Source organism: Theropithecus gelada, chromosome 14 (genome assembly GCF_003255815.1).
Source record: "Theropithecus gelada isolate Dixy chromosome 14, Tgel_1.0, whole genome shotgun sequence".
NCBI lineage: Eukaryota > Metazoa > Chordata > Mammalia > Primates > Cercopithecidae > Theropithecus > Theropithecus gelada.
Genome location: NC_037682.1, coordinates 67084567 through 67099369, shown reverse-complemented (window position 1 = coordinate 67099369; position 14803 = coordinate 67084567). Strand labels below are relative to the sequence as shown.

At 51.5% G+C, this 14803-nt stretch overlaps 1 protein-coding gene across 3 annotated transcripts in view; it reads right to left on the bottom strand.

Moving 5' to 3' along the window:
* SLCO2B1 (solute carrier organic anion transporter family member 2B1) overlaps positions 1-3826 on the bottom strand; it is a 54520-nt gene extending 50694 nt beyond the window's left edge. For 2 of the 3 annotated variants that reach the window (XM_025356583.1, XM_025356585.1), the window contains exon 1: positions 3377-3826. In XM_025356583.1, the coding sequence (XP_025212368.1) occupies positions 3377-3392 (16 nt within the window). In that variant the 5' untranslated portion in view covers positions 3393-3826. The remainder of the gene's footprint in view (positions 1-3376) is intronic. The other variant, XM_025356586.1, reaches the window with a different exon arrangement.
* Positions 3827-14803: the final 10977 nt, after the last annotated feature.

The following is a 14803-nucleotide window of genomic DNA, read 5'->3' as shown; positions in this document are numbered from 1 at the left end:
GGCACAGGCTGGGAACATTGGAGCCTTCAGTACAGACTTGTCCAGAAAGAGGGGAAGAGGCGGCCAGGAAGGCCTCTGTTACCAGTGGGGGGCTCGAGTTTGAGGCCCAGCTCTGTTGCCGAGTAACTGCATGGCCTTGGGCAGGTAACAGAGCTCCTCCTGGCTTTTGTTTCCTCATTTGGTTTTGATTTTTTGTTTTGTTTGTTTTTTTTTTTGAGACGGAGTCCTGCTCTCGTTGCCCAGGCTGGAGTGCAATGGTGCGATCTCGGCTCACTGCAGCCTCCGCCTCCCAGGTTCCTGCCTCAGCCTCCAGAATAGCTGGGATTACAGGCGCCCGCCACTACACCCAGCTAATTTTTTGTATATTTTTTTTTAGTAGAGATGCGGTTTCACCATGTTGGTCAGGCTGGTCTCGAACTCCTGTCCTCAGGTGATCCCACTGCCTCGGCCTCCCAAAGTGATGGGATTAGAGGTGTGAGCCACCATGCCCGGCCACCCTCATTTGTAAAATGGGCCCAGAGTGCTTTGTCATCATAAAAGTGCTGCACATGGCTGGGGGTGGTAGCTCATGCCTGTAATCCCAACACTTTGGGAGGCCGAGGCGGGTGGATCACGAGGTCAGGAGTTCGAGACCAGCGTGGCCAACATGGTGAAATCCTGTCTCTACCAAAAATACAAAAATTAGCTGGGCATGGTAGCAAGTGCCTGTAATCCTAGCTACTCTGGAGGCTGAGGCAGGGGAATCGTTTGAACCCAGGAGGTAGAGGTTGCAGTGAGCTGAGATTACGCCATTGCACTCCAGCCTGGGTGACAGGGTGAGACTCCATCTCAAAAAAAAAAAAAAAAAAAAAAGTACTGTACACATGAGTGGGGTTATTATAAAAGTTCCCAGGCCACAGATTCTCTGGGCCACTGAAGCAGGGCCACTTCCTCCTCAGATACTTTCTATAGCTCCCAACTGCCTTTAAGACAAAGTCCATGTGCCTAACCTGGCATACACGTTCCTCGTGACTGGGCCCCATCAGCTTTTTTGGCTTAACTTCCCACGGTGTTGCCAGTGGCCCCCGCTCCTCCAATGGTACTGGGCAGCTCACCAGCTCCACAGACATGCAGGTGTAGTCACTTTTCTAAGCATTTGCAGTGCTATCTCCTTCCCTGGCATGCTCACCCTGTATGGGATTGGTGGAAGGGAAGAGAAAGCCCCAGGGCAATGGCATGGAGAGGAAGAGCTCCGGTACCAGGCAGACCTGGGGGCTGGCCTCCACCCTGCTGTTTACTTTGGGGTGAGCTTGGACTTTGCTTGCCCCCTCCGAGCATCAGTTTCTCACCTATTAAAAAGGGGAGGACATTTCACTGGGTTCTCTTAAAGCCAGTGATGCAGTGCTGGAATTTAAACCTGGGACTGCTGGTTCTTTCCCTCGCCCCACCTGTCTGCCCTAGAATGGCTTACATTTGAACACAGATGGGCTGCAGAGAGGAACAGCAATACTGGAAACAAGGAGGGATGAACCTCTAAGAGAGGGTCAACAAACAGCATATGGGAGAGGTTATCCCCAGCTGGAAGAATCTGGAACAGCTAGCTTCCTGGAGGAGTTGGCATTTCGAAGAGTTGGAAAACAGGGCAAATGTCACCAGGATGGGATGTGGGCAGGGGCTTCCTGAGCAACAGTGAACAAGCGGGAAAATGAAATCTTTGCGTCACACCATGTGTGTGTCAATGGCTGTCCTGGCACTGGCAGGGAAACTGCTGCCTAAGAGGTATGTGGTGAGTTGGTGAAGGGGCTCTGCTGGAGCCAGATCTGACCTTCACTCCTCTCTGGTGTCTGCCCTGACTGGGACAGCTTCCCCCTCTCCCTTGGGGACTCTTCCCAGGCTGCAGGCTCGGTATCCTACCCCACCCGCATTCCTACACCCCTCAGAGTAGTGTGGTGAGCCTGGCCACAGCCCAGAATGGGTCTCGGGAAGCAAGGCCAGAGGTGGCACCTGATGGCCCACTGGGCAGATGCTGGGGTCAGCTTCCTGCTGTCTGTGTGGGAAGTCAGGGGGCACCTGGAGAATATTCCAGAACTGGGCCCTGCAGGGATCAGAAAAATAGTCCTGGGGGGACTTGTGGGGGGGGGGGTACAGTGCAGCCAAAGTCTCTAGTTAGTTCCCACACCCCCCAGCTCTCCATCCCTCCCATCCACACTGAGCCAAAGCTGATGGGGAATTTGGTTTGTCAAAGGCCCATTCACATCGCCCCCCCACCAAACCATCCCACCCAAACTGACTTCATTCACATCTGTCCTGTGAGGTGCCCTGAGAGGAGGCATCTATCCCACCCTTCCTGCCATGCTGCAGTCCCCAAGCCATGGCTTCGTTCTCCTGGAGTCCCTGCAGCTGCGCCTCAGCTGGGCCTGTCTCCATGGCCTATAAAGCCCTCCCTGCTGGGCTTCTGGGAGCAAGTGGGGCCTTGTCCAAATGGCAGTGAGGCTCACACAGCCCAGGGGAGATTCAACAGCTGGGAAAGAGGCCAAAGGTGACCGCTATAGGGCGTCTAACCTGGAGTTCTCCCGATCCAAAGATCCTTTGTTTCTTCTGCCCACACTGACTTCCCAGGAAATGCTGGGCCAGGTGCTCTGTTCCCAGAAACACTGCCCTCGCTTCAGGGGGTTTCCTTGTCACCCTGCAGGCAGAGCTTCAAGACCTTTTTCCTCCAGCCTCCTCCCCTCTCCACAGTAAGAGACCTCACTGTACAGAGACCCATGCAGGTCTCTGCAGGTCACTCTCAATCCCCTGGTCTTCTGGGTGGATCTTCTGACTGCCTGCAGGTCTGTCTGTAGCTCTCCGGCACCTGTCCCTGTCTGAATCTCTTTCCTGCTTTGTCTCCTTCGTCTCTGTCTCTCGCAGTCTCTGCTGCAGCCCTCTCTCCAGGTTTGACCTCCCTACCTTTCCCTGCATTCTCCTGCTGACACCTGTTGATACTGCATTCTCCGACCTGTGTGCCTCTTTGAGCCTGCCTGTCTGCACTGTCTAACTACACTGTTCTCTTTTTCTCTGCTCTGTCTGTCTCTGTCTCCTTCGAGAGGGGAAACAGGGCTTGATGAGGGGGTCAGGGGCCTGTCTTTCTGTTGTCCTGTAAGTCTCTGTGTCATCAACAAGGTTTGGCTGGGTTCCCTGGCTCCAGCTGAGTAAATAGTGTCCCTTTCTGCTCCTCCAGTCATCCACTCATTCATTTAACACACCTTTACTGAGCTCTGGCCATGTGCCTGGCTCTGTGCCAACAGCTGTGAGCACCTATCCTACCCACTCTGGCTCTACGGCCTCACCCTTTTCTCTGGGAACATGTTCCCCAGGCTCACTCTCCATGCGCCTTCCTTACTTTGTCTGGACTTACCTATCCTGGGTCCCATGACTGCTGCAGTGCAGTGAGCTCCAGCCCCTAATTCAATCTCAGGACCTGGAGCTTAGCAGGGGAGAGGAAGCAAATCTTCTCGGGGGCTCCTGGAGACAGCAGCAGGTGAGCCACAGCAGGGATGCAATAATGGTGGGAGCTCCAGACACTGGGTCAGTTCCTCTTGGGCCACACAGGACATGAGATTTGTCCAGGCACAGGTTAGGGAGTCCTCCTCAAACTCAACCCCAAGTGTCTCCAAGTATCTGTCTCCCTGGATCACTTGCTCCTTCTGTCTCTCCCTTGCCCTGGCTCCACAGTTGTGTAGGAGGCTGGATTTATTCAAGTCCAGCCTCTCTGCGAGGAGGAAGCTGTGCCCCGCCTCCCTGAGGCTCAGCCTCAGCCTGTCCTTTTCCAGACTCTTGCCTCTGCATTTCCCTTAGGTATTTTCCCCTGCTCTGTTAGCAGCAGAGAGGTGGGGGCGCAGAGGGGATGTTGATAGGTCTCCCCAAGCTCCCCAACCTTCCACACTCATCCCCCAGTCTCCTCACTGCACGACCATTTTCCACCCGAGCCCTTCTCCTACCAAGCTCTTGTTCCCTTCACAGAACTTTTGTTGCCCTCCCTTGATAGGAGGGCCCCATGGAGAGCCCTTGTTCCTCCATCTAGCAGTTGTCCCCTTTCACTGAACCCCTGTCCCCCTCAAGCCTACGTCCCCTCTCACTAAATCCCTCATCTCCTCCCTGAGCTCCAAGGATCCAGAGCAAGAAAGGGCTCTGTCCACTAAGTATCCAGTGGCAGCCTGCCTGGGTGGAGCTCATGATAGAAGGTCCATCAGTTTCAGCCATCTAGGCAAAGGGAGGAGGGGAACAGAATGGAAAATATGAAATTCTCAGCATTTTCTGAACTGAGGACTGAGGATGGAGGTCCAGGAGCCAGACAGATCTGGGTCCCATCTCAGCTGTCATTTGCTGGTCAAGTGATCTCAGACAAGTCCCAGCATCTCCCTGAGTGTCGATTTTCTCATCTATAAAGAAGGGACAGTAATCCCTTGCAGAGCCACTGTGAAGGTTCAGCGAAGGAGAAAGAAGCCAAGCCTGGAGGCCTCTGAAGCTCAGAGAAAGGAGTGGCAGAGGTGGGGCTCAGAACAGGGCAGCAAGGGAAAGCAAATCCACCTTGCCTTTCCCAGCTTGCACAGCACTTTCACACACAAGGCCCCACTGGGTCCTCCCCTTGACACTGTAAGGTCAGGTTATTTATTCCCTGATTTTACAAACAAGGCATTGAGTCTCAGTAACTTGCCAGAGATCACCCAGCTAGTAGGTGGTGGGTGCCTTGAACCTCTAATGCTAGAACCAGGCTTTTCCCTCCACCCAGGCTATCTTCTCTGAAGAAGATCTGGGTTTCCCCAAATCCAAGATACAGAAGTGAACCTAACCCTGTCCCTGGAATAAAGTCTTTTTGCATGGAATGAGGATGTGGGTTTGGAGTCTAACTTTTGGGGTGCAATAACAGAGAAACATACATCAGCTCCACTTGGCTCCTATTTGCTATATGAGGGTGCTAGTAGGAAGTAGGGAATGTGTGAAATAATCACAGATCTCCCTGGCACTCAGGAGGCACTCAATAGATACTTGTTACATGAATAAATGAGTCTTTGAGAAACAAGAAATGTGAGTGCATGACCATTCATTCCACTGAGAAAGGTCAAGAACTGGCTTGGATTAATAGAAAGACCAGATCCTGATGGGTTTGACCCAGGGTCTGACCTGATCAGACCCTACTTAGGGAAACCAAATTGGGTCTGTCTCTCCAAATCCTTCTGATCAACGTCAGCATTGTGAATCCTCACGAAGATTGGCAGAGGTGCAACCTCCCAGACTCCAAATTACAGTATAAAGATCCCTTTAAACTTTCTGGAAGCCCAGTTACCCCCACCTTGGCCCCAGGGCCTGAAGAAGTTCTGTGCATGAAATGGTCTCGGTCGGGGGAGGGTGGGGGGGACCAGCTTGTCTGGCTAAGTTTATCTCATTGATCTTTTTGTTTTTGTTTGTTTGTTTTTGAAATGGAGTCATTCTCTGTTGCCCAGGCTGTAGTGCAGTGGCGCGATCTCGGCTCACAGCAGCCTCAGCCTCCCAGGTTGAAGTGATTCTCGTACTTCAGCCTCCCAAGTAGCTGGGATTACAGGCACATGCCACCACACTTGGCTGATTTTTGTATTTTTAGTAGAGATGGGGTTTCACCATGTTGGCCAAAATGATCTCGAATTCCTGGCCTCAAGTGATCCACCCACCTTGGCCTCCCAAAGTGCTTGGATTACAGGTGTGAGCCACTGCACCTGCCCGGCCTGTCTCATTGATCTTTGAGTCAAGCAATGCACACTACCCCCCAGGGCATGGTATGTACAGTAGCCTCTGGTATGAGCAGCTTTCATTTATTACCTCAACTTTCCCAGGCTGGCAAAGCCTGGTCCAAGAATATTCCTGAACTTGAGCTGTGGAACTGCAGCAAGGGTCAGGTACCCAGGAGCCTCTGAGACTTAGGCTAACATGCCTTCAGACCAGCTCCCTGGTGAACCCCATAGTCAGCTCCTGCTATGCGTGGCCCAGGTCTGAGGTTTGACCACACTGTTTTGCACCTGGGCTTTGCCATTTGCCAGTGTGTGGTGTTTGCTGTGTTTTGTTCAAGTATTATAAGAAGGTGCATTTTACAGAGTACCACGATGCATGTGGATCATAACACCATCTGTGGATTCCCACAGTTTACAAAACTTGATGCCTTTTTTAGAGTCCTGTGCCGTTGGCCTAGCCCAATCTGCAAAACTTTGCTGCTTCCAGGGCCCCATAATATTCACAGAGCCCTGTGTCTCGTCTCTTCTTTTTTTTTTTTGAAATGGAGTCTCGCTCTGCCACCCAGCCTGCAGTGCAGTGGTGCGATCTTGGCTCACTGCAACCTCTGCCTCCCAAGTTCACGACATTCTCACGCCTCAGCCTCCCGAGTAGCTGGGACTACAGGCGCCCACTACCTTGCCAGGCTAATTTTTTGTATTTTTAGTAGAGACGGGGTTTCACCGTGTTCGCCAGGATGGCCTCGATCTCCTGACCTCATGATCCACCCTCCTTGACCTCCCAAAGTGCTGGGATTACAGGCGTGAGAGAGCCCTGTGTCTCATGCTAAGCCTGATGTTGTTCATAAAACCTTGGGCTGTTTGCAGAACCTAATCCCTTACCTTCTTCAAGCCAACCCACTTAGGAAAATGCCTTTTGGTAAACCAGGAAAAATAGGAGACTCTTCATTTTATAGAACTATCTGCTTGGGGGTACAAAGGAATAGTGCTGGGCCCAGATTAAAGACCTCAATGCTGGTCTCAGCTCTGTTATAATCCTGCTGGAGGACTTTGGGCTGATCCTTTGTCCTCTCTGGGTCGCTGTCTTCCCATCTGTTAAATAGAGATCATGGCATCCAACCATCCACCTCAGGCCTGTCCTGAGGATACTGTGAGATTGCCCAGAGGACGGGGTGTGGGCGGGGTGAAAAGGGGAAGAGTGCCCAGAGGTTTCTTCCTGAAAACGGCTCCAAACTGCCACCTCAGCATCTTTGTTCCCACTTCCCTTCTGGCCTAGCAGCCAGGAAGGGGATATCTATAAATGAGCCACGGGCCAGGCAGACAAGCGAGGGCCTCAGCCAGAGCCTCGGCCTTCCCTGCCCCCCGGAGGCCGCCTTGGAGTCAGGCCCTCGCTGTGCAGACACACTCCCATGTATGGCTCGTTAACTCTGCTCAGGGAAGGCTATGTCTTCCTTATTTCACCCATGAGGACACTGCTGCTCAGAGAGGCCTCGTGTCTTGCCTGAGGCTACATGTCAAGTATACAGCAGGGGCTGGGATCTGAGCCAAGGACAGCAAGGATGGATGCCTGGTCCTCAGAGGTTGGAGTGGGAAGGAATGTGGAGCTCCTTTAATTCAACCTTTCCTTTTTTCAGATTGGTAGATTGAGGCCAGGAGTTTGTGGAGTCCACAGGAGAGTCACTGTTTATCTCTCCCTAGATAAGCAGGCTTCGGTCTCTCTAGCTGATCGATGAGAAACAGGCCCCATCCTGCCAAGCATTCAGGGCTTCTCCTGTCTTTGTTGGCACAACTTCTCCATCAGGACACAGCTCATCTCCTAATTGTGAGGCGAGGAGCAGGTGTGCAGGCGGGGTGGGTGTTCAGGTTGCACAGCCACCTAACCTCAACACAGCCCCTGGCTCTTCCAGTGCCCCACTCTTGTATAGGCCCTGCCGTGCTCCCTGTAGCAGCTTAAACCCCACCTGGAGCTTTCTCCCTACCTCCAACCACTCCCTGGGGAAGCTGCCTTCCCCAGCCCCCACCTCCAGGCTCTTTCACCCCACAGCAGCCTCATCCTAGTTCCAGCTCCCCCCATCTCCCAGCAGTTTCTGCCTCCAGCCTGTGAGAATACGCACTGTGTTGAAAACTGTGTCCCTCCCTGAAAGCGGCATCTCTGTGCCCCAGAAAGCACGTGAGCTTGGGTGTCAGTTTAACCCTGACCCAGTCCAAAGCTCTCTGAGGCTGTTTCTTCATCTGTGAAATAGAGATGAAACGTGACAACTGAAACATCATGAGATCTATACATTTGGAGAGAAGACTTTATTTCTTTTCTTTCTTGCTTTCTTTTTTTCTTTTTCTTTTTTAGAGACAATGTCTCACTCTGTCCCCCAGGCTGAAGTGCAGTGATGCAGTCATGGCCTACTGCAGCTTCCAACACCTGGGCTCCGGCGATTCTCCTGCCTCAGACACCCCAGTAGCTGAGACTACAGGTGCATGCCACCACGGCTGGTTAATTTGGTAAGTTTTTGTGGAGACAGGGTCTCACTGTGTTGCCTAGGCTGGTCTCAAGCAATCCTCCCACCTCAGCCTCCTGAAGTGCTGGGATTATAGGTATGAGACTTACTTCTTATAAAGAGTTACAGCCTACAAGGTGGCCATTCTTTTGGGCTGGGGAGCTCAGTCTTTGGCAGAGTCCAGAGACAGACACTTCAAGGGAGGAGGGGTTAGATAGAAATTTAAGCTGAGGCCGGGCGCGGTGGCTCACGCCTGTAATCCCAGCACTTTGGGAGGCCGAGGCGGGCGGATCACGAGGTCAGGAGATCGAGACCATCCTGGCTAACATGGTGAAACCCCGTCTCTACTAAAAATGCAAAAATTAGCCGGGCGAAGCGGCGGGCGCCTGTAGTCCCAGCTACTCGGGAGGCTGAGGCAGGAGAATGGCGTGAACCCGGGAGGCGGAGCTTGCAGTGAGCCGAGATCGCGCCACTGCACTCCAGCCTGGGCGACTAAGCGAGACTCTGTCTCAAAAAAAAAAAAAAAAAAAAAAAAAAAAAAAAAAAAAAAAAAAAAAAAGAAATTTAAGCTGAATGCGTTGCCCAAATACACATATTCAACAGGTTATAGGAGGAGCTATGAATATTCATGAGGTGGTCCTAATGTATGCATATTGAACAAACATGTGTGTTACATATGACCCATGTTCACCTTGGGTTGGAGACTTAACATTTAAATGCATGCATACATCAAAAGGTGAAGCAAGGACACGAAGGACTCAAGTGCAGTGTCTATAAACTGGCCAGAGCCCATCCATGGTCAGTGGTCTCTTATCGGAAAAAATTCCTGAAATCAGTCTCTAGTCCAATTAGACCTATAGTTATGGCTGGTGGAACGGGCATCAGTTAGTTAGTGTCTGGCGGTGGAGGAGCTGCAAATTGTTTTACCATTGCTTATTTCAAGACCAGGGCTTATTTAGCTGCTAGAGAAAAAGAGAAATGTTGTGGCGGTGAGAACATAGTTTATTCTTTAGTGTATGGGTGTGGGACTTAACCCTTGCCTGGAGTGACCCTAGGTCTTGTTTATAGTTCAGCATCTTATTGCCACAGAGAGTCCATTCTGTCAGTCTTATGATCTCTGTTTTAACATTAATGCTGCTCAGGTGTAGTGTCTAAGCCACAAAAGGGAGGGGGATAAACGAGGTGTGTCTCTTGTCCCTTCATGGCCAAAAACTCAGTTTTTAAAGGTTTGTCTGGGGTCCCCTTGGCCAAGAGGTCGGTTATCCATTCAGTGAATTGGGGGGCTTAGGATTTTAGTTTTAGTTGACACAAGAAACCTCCTGGCACTACTGTCCTAAACCCTGTTACCTTGCCCGATCTCCTAAGCATGTGGTACAGCTTCTTCCTTCTGGGAGACTGCCCCCAGCCTCGCCCAGTGACCTGGGGCTGGTCACTTGCCCTCTCTGATCCTTAGTGCCATTGTCTGCAAAACGCCTTCCCAGAGCAGTCATACAGCTTGGATGAGCTGATGGATGGATTAGTGCTTCCAAAATTCTGAGAGCTGAGCAGACATGAGCCATTATTAATATGGCAGTGATGGTGATGGTGATGACTCTTATAATTCTGAAAGCAGAGGATGAGGAGGAAGTAAATCATGACACGTACGTGCCAGGTCAGCCTGACCTCACCGACAACTCAGGGGAATAAATCACTAGGAAGGCCCCCTGAGGTAGGAGGAAGCTCAGGAGCAACATAGGGACTCTGCAGGTGGGCGGGGGGACCACTGTTCACAGTTGCTGTTCTGCAGGTGCTGCAGGACTGCAGCTTGGGCACTGGCTGGCCTTCAGCCCCCAGCCTCGGCTCTGCCACTGACCTGCTGGTCAGGTCTCATTCCCTGCCTGGTCCTCAGTTTCCTTATTATAAAACGGTGGAGGGTGGGGGGTGCAGGTGCAGTGGCTCATGACTATAATCCCAGTGCTTTGGGAGACCAAAGCAGGAAGATTTCTTGAGGCCAGGAGTTCGAGGCAAGCCTGGGAAACATAGTGAGACCCTGTCTCTACCAAAAATTTAAAAATTAGCCAGGTGTGGTGTCACATGTTTGTGGTCCCAGCTACTGAGGAGGCTGAAGTGGGGAGGATCCCCTGAGCCCAGGAGTTGGATGCTGCAGTGAGCTACGATCACACCACTGCACTCCAGCCTGGGCAGCAGAGCGAGACCCTGTCTCTAACAAAAAAAAGAAAAAAAAAAATTTAACGGTGGTTGGGGATGGGGGTGGTGGGGGTTGGGGGAAGAGTCTCATTCTCTTCTGACCCTGTCTTTTGGAGTCTCATTCTGCTCATGGCCCACATGATCTAATGGCTGTGCCACTGTTTTCCTAAAGTGTCAAGTGTGGGATTACAGTTTTTAATAATGTGTCTCCTTGGAGAGAGGACACGGTAGAGGGGTGGTGCAGCAAAGGCTGGGAGGGACGCCGAGGGTGGGGGCTGGGGATGGGGTAAGGGGGAGTGGCAAATGCGGGATGGGAGCAAGCCCCTGCTCGGCTGTGGATAATTTGGAAGAAGGGCCCTGCTCCCCAAAGACTTTGCAACACTGCCCCCTGGGGGCTGGAGAGGAAGCCTGTGCCCTGACTTTTCCTCTGAGACTTCAGTCAGGGAGGGGACCTTGAAGGATCACTGTCCAGAGGCTGAACTGGGTGGGCCAGAAGAAACCCAGCTAGGGCAGTCATTGCCTGCCTGCCTTCCCCACCTGTCCATTCCACTTCACGAGCCTCTCAAATCTGCAGCCCTGTCCTGGTCTAGCCCACCACCGCTCTTGTCTGGGCCATGTGCTGGCCTCTTTCCCACCTCCAGTCTCACACCAGCCCATCTTCCTGCAAGCCAGAGGGAACTTTCTAACCCTTAAATCCTACCATGCCCCGTTCTGTGTAAAACTCTGACCCAGCTCCCAGTGCCCCAGGAGAGACCATCCTTCTCAGCCTGACACTGAGTGGCCCCTGTCTCTCTGTCCAATCACGTCTTCTGCAGGTCACTATCCTCACTTGCAGATGAGACATTACAGGGGTGTTTACAGCAAAGAAGGCTCTGGGGTAGCACTTTTTGGGTGTGACTGCTGGCTTCCCCGCTTGGTAGCTGTGTTACTTAATTCTTAGTTTGCACTTTTTTTTTTTTTTTTTTTTGAGACAGAGTCTTGCTCTATCTCCCAGGCTGGAGTGTAGTAGCATGATCTCAGCTCACTGCAGCCTCTGCCTCCTGGGTTCAAGCAATTCTCCTGCTTCAGTCTCCTGAGTAGGTGGGACTACAGCTGTGTGTCACCACACCTGGCTAATTTTTGTATTTTTAGTAGAGACAAAGTTTCCCCATGTTGGTCAGGTGGGTCTCGAACTCCTGACTTCAGGTGATCCGCCCATTTTGGCCTCCTAAAGTGCTGGGATTACAGGCGTGAGCCATGGCGTCCAGCCTGCAGTACTTTTTTAAATTGTAAAGTATATATAACATAAAATGTTAACATAAAATTCAGTGGCATGAAGTACATCTACATTGTTGTGCAACCATCCTCACCCTCCACCTCCATACCTCCCTCATCTTTCCAAACGGAGACTCAGATTCATGTGTTCTTCATTCCACCTCTGTTTCCTCATCTGACGGATGGAACTAATCACTGAGTGTGCTTTGCACGTGCTTATAGGTGGGTAATAGGTATTCAGGTAATGTTACGATTGTTTTCTTCTCTTGAGGAAGCTGCTCTGGAAAGTCAGTGCAGCAGCACCGCATTGAGTGGTCTCTAGAAACCCACAGCCCACCGCCGCCCGGCTTCATTTCTGTGGCTCGGGTACATTTTCTGAGAGCTGCTGGGGAAGCATGCCGCCCATCTCTTCTGGGAAGATGAGTCACTTCCTCTGCTGATGGGTTATGAGCCTAGGGATGGGGAAGGCAGGAAGCAGAGCACAGGCAGCTGCTCCTCGGCTGGTCGGGGCCTCCGTAGCGGCTCACATAAGAACCATGTGGCCAGGTGGATTCTCTCTGGTGTCTGGACAGGGTAGGACACCCTAACTTGCCTGTGTGCCAACTGTCTCAGGAGGGGCTGGAGCAGGCTAACTTCCTTCCATCAGTGCTGCTTATTCAGAGCACATCAGTTTGCATTTTGCTTGATTCTCTCCTTTTCATATCACACTCCCAACACATCACTCCCCACCATTCTGCGCACACACTTCCAAGATTCACTCACTCCAAATCTTCCTGGCATGTGCGTCTAAAATCATCTCACCTTCTAAGTGGCACTGTCCTTATTTAAATGCATGTCCTTTTTTTTTTTGTCCCCTAGGTGGAACTAGGGGAGAGACCAGGCCTCAGGTGTCCCTGATGGATCCTGGTTTCTGGCCTGCTCTCTGACTAGGGGAGCACGTGGATTTATCCAGCAAACAGGCTGAATGGTGGTGTCAGAATCAGAGCTGGGTCCATATAGGACGCTTAGAGGGCCACAGAATCTCCTCCTAAGAGTCCTTCTGCTGGGGACTCCAGTCTCTTCAGTTAAAGACACCAACCATCCTCCAGAAAGAGCCAGGGGTGGCAAGCAGTCAGCTTAAGTGAACCAGTCAAGCCTTTGGAGTAGCTTAGGCTGGAACTCGGCCAACATTAGTTGCGTGGCATGGGGCAGATACTTCATTTTTCTAAGTCTCAGTTTCTTCTTCAAAATGGATGCAACGATTACGACTAATACTCATTATTTGCTAAGCACTATTCTAAGCACTTGTATCAGCTCCGTTAATGCTCCCAACAACCTATTATAACCCCCAATTTACAGATGAGGAAACTGAGGTACAGAGAGACCTGCCAAGGTCACACAGTTGGTAAGAGGCAGACCAGAATCTTCACCTAGACAATCTGGCCCCAGAGTCCAAGCCCCTGAGACGGCACTTAACCGTCTCAAAGGGCAAATTTGAGGACTTAGTCATCATCCACTGGTCCCTAAGCCATGAGGTTGAATACGGAATGAGCCAAGTACTAAGCTGCTGCCTTTGACGGACCCTGGGCATTTTACTTTCCTTGTCAAATCTCAGGTTTCCCTCCTACAACAGGAGGGGCTTGAACCCCAGCTCCGGTTCAGCAAAGAGCTCACCATTTGCCTGGAAACCTGCCCCTCCCAGGTCCCTGTTCTGAGCCCCTCCTGTCTCCTCAGAGTCAGCCCCCATCCCCACAGCCTGTGTGGCAACTCTGCCTTCATATTCCTCTGTCTCTTACTCCCTCTTTTCCCTAAATTCAAAGCCCACTCCTTGTTCCTGTGGAACCCTGCACAGCTTCCTGAATCTTCTGTGACTCCTGTCTCCCTAGTTCTAATCCATCCTCCACATTCTACTGGAGCCATCTTTCCAAACACTAATCTTTTTTTTTTTTTTTTTTGACAGGACCTTGCTCTGTCATTCAGGCTGGAGTGCAGTCGTGCCACCCTAGCTCACTGCAGCCTCAAACACCAGCAATCCTCCAGCTTCAAGCTTCCCAAGTAGCCAGGACCACAGGCTTGCACCATCATGCACAGCTAATGTTTTTTTATTTTTATTTTTGTAGAGACAGAGTCTTGCTATGTTGCCCAGGCTGGTCTCAGACTCCTGGGCTCAAGTGATCCTCCCACCATGGCCTCTCAAAGTGCTGGGATTACAGGTATGAGCCACTGTGCCCAGCTCCAAACCCTAATCTTATTGTGCCCAGCTTTTCTCCTCAGAGCAAAGCCTATTTCTTAGCCTAACATTTGCTGCTCATCACCACACACCTATAACCTACCTTACACTTTCATCCCTGGCGCCTGTGTATGCACAGTTCCCTCAGCTCAAATGCCCTTCCTGCCTTTTACCACTGGATAAGCACAGATCCATCCTTCACGTGATAAGGACGACCTCCAATCCCTCCCAGCACCACCCAAGTGTTCTCTGCTTCCTCCTGAAAGAATACGCATGTACTCACGGTCGTATTCTAGCTTTCCACGTGTCCTTGGCTGACGAGCATCGAGCTGGCTGGACATTCCCTCAGGGAGCTTCCCATCAGCCAGTTCCTCTGCCTGCAGCCTTCCTCCTGTTCATTCATCTGAGCTGCTCCAATGCTCCAATGCAAATGGAGTTTTTCTTTCCCTTCTCAGACACTGGACTAAGAATGGGGGCAACCCAGGGTCACCTGTCACAGGACTGGCATAATCCCAAAGAGAAGCTGAGTGCGAGAGTCTCAGGCTTTGCAGGGTGAGAAGCCTCAGAGGGAAAGGCTTCCAGGGAGTGGAATCTCTGTGGCTGTGGTGGCGAATGAACTGAGGCACTTGATTTGCAAAGCACTCTCACATAGAGCAGCTCACTAAACCTCACTCGAGCCAATATTGCCGTGATTATTACCCCCATTCACAAAGAGGAAACAGAGGCACAGAGAAGTGAAGTCACGCGCCCAAGGACACACAGGCCATACTTGGAGCTGAGATTTGAGACCAGTGCGTTTGGCCACCAAAGCTGATGCCCTTACGCTGGGGCCACACTGCCCCCTGGTGGCAGCGAGGATGGTGGCGGTGATGAGTATGTACTAAAAAAAAAAAAAAAAAAAAAAAAAAAAAAAAAATTAGCCAGGCGTGGTGGCAGGTGCC